Source organism: Limulus polyphemus, unplaced genomic scaffold (assembly GCF_000517525.1).
Source record: "Limulus polyphemus unplaced genomic scaffold, Limulus_polyphemus-2.1.2 Scaffold410, whole genome shotgun sequence".
Lineage (NCBI taxonomy): Eukaryota > Metazoa > Arthropoda > Merostomata > Xiphosura > Limulidae > Limulus > Limulus polyphemus.
The window spans coordinates 489869-498440 of NW_013666020.1; the positions used below are offsets into that span (position 1 = coordinate 489869).

The following is an 8572-nucleotide window of genomic DNA, read 5'->3' on the forward strand; positions in this document are numbered from 1 at the left end:
AGTAACCCTGAAACCAACTAGTCAACTTCCATCATACCTGGATGATCTTTCGGGGGTGTTTAACCTTCCTTAGTGTGGGAACTTCGCCATATAGTTCAGACTACTCCGAGATCGCCTATTAAGTTTGATCCTGTTAGCTCCACGATTGTGGTGGGAGTTAGTTGGACAGGCATACATAAATACAAAGCTACAAATTTCATTAATATAAGATATATCCTTTAGGGCGATATTTTGTTTTCAGCACACCATCAGGAGTTGTGACTCACATCCAAGTTTATTCATATGACTTAAATATGTGATTACGAAAAACTTAGTGTGTTGTACAAACAGTTCCCAATGTAAACATTAATAAATGTTCGTTTTTGATAAGGGATCATTTAGTAAATATTCTGAAGTGATACTCAAAAGTTCACAATCAACAAAACGTGTTTAGTAAAAAATTAAACCAATGCTGTAATATACCTACTTACTTGTAGGTAAACAATATTATAAGTAAACTGGCGTTTTTATTGTATGCATAACTATATAAAAATTACTTGATTTACAATACGGTTATATAACCCACACATTAATTCCAGCAAAGTTTCTGTTTCTTATCTTGTGGCTGCAATATTTCATTTTATTGTTTAATGGTTCTGAATCTACGTATTTCACCAAGCGTTGCACACGCTATACATTAAGTGTTTCTTACAGAAATAAGAAGTCACTAATAAAGTTTTGAGATTTATGTTATAAACTTTGACTTTATCACATCAACAATTTTATTGGTCTCACTGGGACTGGCACATCTACTTGGCAGACAAAGATAATAAATCAGTTTACAACTATTAAAATTTGTAACACAAACTGCATAGTGTGGTAATAATGCCGTTGGTTTGGTGGCGCCAGAAGTAAACTTTACATCTATTAAAATTTGTAACACATACTGCATAGTGTGGTAATAATGCCGTTGGTTTGGTGGCGCCAGAAGTAAACTTTACATTTATTAAAATTTCTAACACAAACTACATAGTGTGGTAAGAATGCCATTGGATTGGTGGCGCCAGAAGTAAACTTTAAAACTATTAAAATTTGTAACACAAACTGCATAGTGTGGTAAGAATGCCATTGCATTGGTGGCGCCAGAAGTAAACTTTACAACTATTAAAATTTGTAACACAAACTGCATAGTGTGGTAAGAATGCCACTGCATTGGTGGCGCCAGAAGTAAACTTTATGTTGTTTAAGTCTTTGAAATTCCAAAACCATGATTATCCAGAAGTATCGATAGATAGAGAATGGAAACTTATATGCTGCTATCAGACTTCATAAAAAAAAAGAGAAAACCACCGAACATTCTGTTTATGTATGTTAGGTATATCATATCTTTTATTGACACTGAGACCTCTATCGATGTGTCAAATTAGCTTTGACATCACATGCTGTATGTGAATCAGACAGTAGTTTTGTATTGGTTGTACCTATTTTACATTAAATATTCTTTATTTATTTATTTTTAGCTTGCACTCAATTACATTGCCTTCCCATGTTATTTATGCTATATGTTTAATCGGAGAGAAAAAAGTAGTTTCCAAATACTTTTATTTTTGTTCCAGTATTGTTTGTAGTTCCCCCTCCCCCCAGTGGCACAGCGGTATGTCCGTGAACTTACAACGCTAAAAACCGGGTTTCGATACCCGTGGTGGGCAGAGCACAGATAGCCCTTGTGTAGCTTTGTGCATAATTAAAAACAAACAAACAAAACAAACAATTATTTGTAGCGTAAAAATATTCCTACGGATTACAAAAAAAAAGTCATTTGTTGCGATGTAGAATGACTGCTACAATAAATCAGCCCAATCTCTCCAGCAGAGACAAAAAAAATAAAACTTCAAGTTGCCTACAGACATGACCTTACGTAGGATTATCAAAATGTACGAGAAGAATTAAAAATCTTGTACGTGGAATGTCACCCAACCAAACAGTCAACGCTACCTGTTGAGCAACAAAAATGATATAATAATACTTTGCTGCGTAACTGAAGAGCTAGCTGTCAAGTAAAAACAATTTCGTTCCTTCCTCAACATGCAAAGGAGAGAAATAAAATAAAATAAAAACATTCACCAAAACTTGTTTGCCTTTACAGAACTGCAAGGCAGGTTATTACTAAACCATCAACTACAAGAATAAAAGCAAAAACGTTTGCATTGACGGCTTCTACAGACATGAAAGCCAAAAGTAGATAGCTTGTAGTGTGGGTTTTTGTAGGCTCTGTGTTTCTGTTTGGATGTGTGACTGTCTCATTTTTAAGGTTAAGCATTCAACGACGTCGCCAGATGAAATGTCAAATTCTAGGAAGGAAAGAGAAGAAAAAAAAGAAAGAAAAATGAGACTTTAGTTCTCTGGTTCGGCACTGCCGTCGTCTGCTTCACACCAAACCGGCGGTCGTCCGAATCGGTTGAGCTTGTTTGTTACTAAGAGAGTACTAAATTTTTTTATTTATTTTTTTAACCAGAACATGAATTGAAAGTCGTTTATCTCTAGATTAGCTTATCACTAGACGCAACTATTTCCTACAGTTTAAAGCTGAAAGTGTCAAATTTCGTAACACACTTCCCGAAGTAGCCATCAACTGTCCTTTTGATACTTTCAAAGTAGTTCAAACTAAAATAAATACACTTATAGATATTCTGCCAGTCAAATTTAACGTTAAAATTATGAACTGAACGAGGTATTAACATGATATAATTCTGAACACTAAACCATGACACATACACAATGTTAACAAGACATAATGTTGGACACTGACTGACGGTACACAATTATTAACATGACGTAATGTTGGATACTGAATCACGGCACATAATGTTAACGTGGCGTAATGTTGGATACTGAATCACGGCACATATTGTTAACGTGGTGTAATGTTGGATACTGAATCACGGCACATAATATTAATATGACATAATGTTAGTCACTGACTCATGGCACATAATATTAACATGACATAATGTTAGTCACTGACTCATGGCACATAATGTTAACGTGGTGTAATGTTGGATACTGAATCACGGCACATAATGTTAACGTGGTATAATGTTAGTCACTGACTCATGGCACATAATATTAACATGACATAATTTTAGTCACTGACTCCATATCACACTTCAGTAACTATCTTAATTTTTCTTAATTACAAAAAATTCCTTAGTAACACAGAGGAAAATGGTCAACCTACTTCGAAATGGTTTAAGATATTACAATTATTTCGTTTAAATTGGAAATCAGTGTTAACTTTCTTAACTTTAGAATTTTAAAACTAACCATACAATTAATACGTGTGTCACTTCTAAACATTCACGTAAATAAATGTAATTTTCTTATGTCACATCAAAACAATAACTTGTAAGAAAAACGCGACATGAAATAACCTTATTTTGTAGCCGAAGAATGAAGGCGCCGAATGTTAGAGAATATAACATGGGTCATTAGCTTTTAATTAACTTTTTCATTAATCTTCATCATGTTTCACAAAAGACAAAAATAAAAGAAACTGGAACATGGATTGACTTTGGCACAAACCGACAAAATCAACACGGATAACGTTACATCTTTTCAATTAACTTTCTTTGTACGTATAATAGCACGAATTATTAGTACTGTTATTTTTACCCTGACGACACATCTCGTCCACTCTGGGTTAAATCTGTACGCATAACCCTGTGTTAACATTGTACGGCAAACATCTTGTTATCTCTGGGTTAACATGGAAAGTTAGTTCAAGTTATACATATCTAATATCTATGTGATTGATAACTGTGTCTATACGTTTCATTTAATGTTTTTTATTCTTAATAAACTTTGATGTTACATTGCCATTTTATATACAGTTATATACTTTCGTAAGGCTCAAAATACCAGGGTGTTTTAATGTATTATATTTTTCCGTACGAAATTTCCAATCCTAAGGTAACTATGAGATACAAAGTATTCTTGAGTAGATAAAGTTTGTCTTTCTCCCCCCCCCCCCGTAAAATTATTCTCCTACAACAGATTTGTTTAGACAATTAAATTCACGACAAAAAATCGTCCTTTAAACACAACCTACCTTTTTTGTTACTTCCGGTCCATCATCCATCGCATGCATGATGGCTTCTGAAATTTTAGCGTCTAATAGATTCATGACTTTTTCAATGTTTGAGGATTCACTCATTCCACTTGTCAGCCTATGAAGCGCTCCTACGTAATCGCCCCATGGTTTGTCCAGTTCAGCTATTTTGGCTAAACATCCATGACCTACATTCAGGCAGAACCCACTACAAGGTTTAACTGAGACCAGTCGCTGGCAGTGCGCGCAATAGGTCAACTTGACTAGGGCCTTATTACACTCTTGCCCAAAGTCCATGTGTTCCGTTGTGTTGATTATCTCTACACCGAGGTTCAAAGCTTGTAGAAGAATACGAGCAACATCAAGAGAGCGCACTATCTGAAGAGAAACCAACTTTGCTTTATCACCAAACGGTTTGATTTCAGCTACTTTTTCCTTTAAGCACTCCTTGTAATCATTGCTGAACTCTCTCAAGTTTGGGTTGATGATATGATGGTAGACAATGGGAAAAAGAGACGCAAAGAAGGAGTCCACACGTTGTCCCACAGTTATGTCTTTACCCTTTAAGTATGCCAAGAGATCGGCAAAAAGTTGCTCAGTCGGTAACCGAGCAACAGACTCCATTTTTTTATACGTCTGAGAAAATAGTGTGTGTGTGTTGTTTTCTGCAAGCCTTGTCATCTCTTGAAATTTTTCTGAAAATAAAACAATTATATCGTTATTTTAGAATAGTTTTAGGCACAACAGAACGCATACGATTTGAAACGTTTATTGGCTGCATATTTTTGGAGTATAGGATTAGACGACTTGCTGAAGGCCTCAGGAAAGAGACCGAAACGTCGTTTACTCCTACACCCCAATAAATGCTTCAAATCTAATATAGCACAAAGAAACTGAAAACCCGTAATCGTCACTGGAACTTAATCTTAAACAAATAGTTTCAAAAGAAAAAATTCGCATATTTTAGCACATCATTCTCCAACAATACTTTCCTTTCTCGCCCAATTTGATCTGCCTACTCGCATTTTCTAGAAACTACACAATAAAAATTCCAGTCACATGTTTCTCCATCATAAAGCTTCTTTGAAGCTTTTGTTTACGTTTTACTATTGTTCAAGCTCTTAAAGAAACATTTTTGGTTTATCTTGACTCTACCAATCATGGGAAGGAATACAAGGTCACGTGCTATATATTTGTAGTAGAATATGTCAGTGAAAGTGATGGCAGTCTATATATATATATGGCCGCGAGGTTTTCTGTCTCTATTACTACCGGAAATGGGATCAGTTAAACTACTTTGAATAGCACAGGTGGGTCCAAAATGTTTATTAGATTCAGTCAACTTTATAGCCAATATTCCGTTATGAATGGTCCCAGTTGAAATGCACAATACCAAAGGAACGATTCCACCATTTAATGACACGTAATTATATGTTTCCAATATAAAAAAAACAACTCTTCTGAACATCCGGATTTCATTAGTTGGGAACCTGCTTTTTGGAGCGCTCTCGGTGTCTGTTGTCGAAAAGTTTACAACGTTTTTTCTTGCTATTACTAAAAAATAAAAAAAACGACAGACAGTTTTCTAATAAAGAGCTTGCATGTACACGAACCCCATAATTACGAGTTTCTTTCTAAAAGAATCATTTAAATTGAACTTAATCAACTTCTCTTGACTGTGTCAAAAAATTAATTATTTATATACATACTAAGTAGTTCTTGATGTATTCAAACGAACTTTTAAAAAGATAATTTTTTACAGCTTGTTCAAATCACAAAAAATAAAAAACACATTGCACATTCTTTTTTAACGGCTGCAGAGGAAGAAAAACACTAACTAACTTTGCTTTGTCACCAAACGGTTGAATTTCAGCCAATTATATTATTTAAGCATTCTTTGTATTAAATGATGAATTCCCTCGGGTTTCAGTTGATAATATCATGGTACAAAATGGGCAAAAAAGAAAAAAAAGGGGGGGGGGCATGAATTGCCAGTTGGCTCTCCTACTTCAACATTGGAGATTTAAAAAAATCAAAAATATCCGAAGTCCAGAGCTAAATTTCGAATCAAAGATTCAAGCCAACTAGCTAACTTCAACAACAGATATTTAAAATAGACAATACTTTGTGTATAGCAATCAAAATAAATAACTTCAGCGTCGGGGACTAAACCTAACTAGCCAACTTAACTTCAGTGTCGGGGACTAAAACTAACCAGCCAACTACTGAACTTCAGTGTTGGGGACTAAAACTAACTAGCCAACTAAACTTCAGTCTCGGGGACTAAAACTAACCAGCCAACTAAACTTCAGTCTCAGGGACTAAAACTAACCAGCCAAGTTCATTGCTGGAAATCGAGAATAATTAGGTAAGCGTAGTTTTGCAAATCCAATCCATCTAGTTTTAGTATTTCATATATATGTTTGATATAATTTGATAGCTAAAACCTCAAATAAAAGGTTAACTTCAGCACTGGATTTTAAATTTGATTAGCCAGCTTAAATGTTCGAAAACTAAGATTTACCAGGCAATGTCAGTGTTGGGAACCTGAAGTACTAGTAAACTTCAGTTCTAAAGAAACTGCACGCGAATATCAAGCTTCTACACCTTATAAGCCAAATGTTTTTAATTCAAATAATTCACTATTCTACTTAAAGACTGTTTGTTTGTCGTAAAGCACAAAGCTACACAATGTGCTTATCTGTGCTCTGCCCAGCGCGGGTATCTAAACCTGATTTTTTAGTGTTATAAGCCTACTGACTCGCCACTAAGCCACTGGAGAGCGTTAAAGATTATCTAAGAACATCATATGATTGTGTAAGTATCAATAAAATTCAGAACTGCTTTGACCTTCGATCTAATTGAATATGTAAGATTATAAAAACACGCGTTTCAAGCCTTTGTCTATCAAATATATAACTAAAAAATATGTAAATAGTAAAAATAATATATATAATTATTATACACTCGGCATGATTAAATTGTAATGCGCAGTGCACTATACTTATTGTAGAATCATTACAACACCAAAAACTATTAACTAAATTAATTTATCGTCATCTTTCTAGATTAAATTAAAAGTTGCATTCAATTTAATGCCTAATCTTCTTACATTATTCAAGTTTTTCATTTTATTAAACTAGGCATGTATGCGTGTGATTAAATGACGTAAACATACAGTGTCAAAGATACTTCCGTGGCACGTGACAAACAAAACTATAAACTAGAAGAGTTATATCTCCCCTTCTACCGTAGCTTCTGGTTTCACATTCACTTTCGTCGAATAAAAGTCTGCTAGCGATGCTCTCCGCCAGACAGGTACCGTCACTAATTACACCTTTCTTTACACACTTGAAAGCACACCCTCACGTGGGTTTGATTACCAACCAACCCCCCTCGAATTGTACTCCTTGTCAAAAAGCATAAGCAGCAACACATGCCAAAAATATATTCAATACCATAGTTTGCTACTAGATGTGTTTAATGATTGTATGATACTGAGAGGTAGAAGTAACCTTTAAAGTCCGTCGTAGAAGTTGGGCGAACCACATAGACATATTATGCCTAGCTTTTACCCAATACTCATCTGAATAAGTAATAAGTAAATTAATATGAAATAGCCATAACATGACATTTGCTTAATCTGCTTTAATAAACTCTTAAATAAAATATTAATGTCATAAAGGAACCAAATAATCGCCTTTCACCTGCACCAAACACGGAATCCTAAAGATTGAAAACGTAGAAATTGATATTACTGTGAAAAGTAGACCAGTAATACAAAGAAGTCAGGTATAATTATTTTGTGTATCTGGATTTTGTTCACGTTGAATCCAAAATGTTAAACCTTGAAGCAGTAATTACTAAGGCAAATTATTTTATATTAAATCCTGCAGCAGTAATTACTAAGGCAAACTATTTGATGTTCAATCATACCGCAGTAATTACTAAGGCAGATTGTTTTATGCTAAATCATACCGCAGTAATTACTAAGGCAGACTGTTTTATGCTAAATCCCACTGCAGTAACTAATAAGGCAAATTATTTTGTTAAACCCTGCAGCAGTAATTACTAAGGCAAACTATTTGATGTTCAATCATACAGCACTAATTACTAAGGCAAACTGTTTTATGCTAAATCCCACTGCAGTAACTAATAAGGCAAATTATTTTGTTAAACTCTGCAGCAGTAATTACCAAGGCAAACTATTTGATGTTCAATCATACCGCAGTAATTACTAAGGCAAACTGTTTTATGCTAAATCCTACAGCAGTAACTAATAAGGCAAATTATTTTGTTAAACTCTGCAGCAGTAATTACCAAGGCAAACTATTTGATGTTCAATCATACAGCACTAATTACTAAGGCAAACTGTTTTATGCTAAATCCTACAGCAGTAACTAATAAGGCAAATTATTTTGTTAAACCCTGCAGCAGTAATTACCAAGGCAAACTATTTGATGTTCAATCATACAGCACTAATTA

At 34.4% G+C, this 8572-nt stretch overlaps 1 protein-coding gene across 2 annotated transcripts in view; it reads right to left on the minus strand.

Annotated features, from left to right (window-relative positions):
- The window catches only part of LOC106458058 (glypican-5-like), a 111850-nt gene that overhangs the window by 71176 nt on the left and 32102 nt on the right, over window positions 1–8572 (minus strand). For both annotated transcript variants that reach the window (XM_022384188.1, XM_013917513.2), the window contains exon 3: window positions 4088–4782. In XM_022384188.1, the coding sequence (XP_022239896.1) occupies window positions 4088–4782 (695 nt within the window). The remainder of the gene's footprint in view (window positions 1–4087; window positions 4783–8572) is intronic.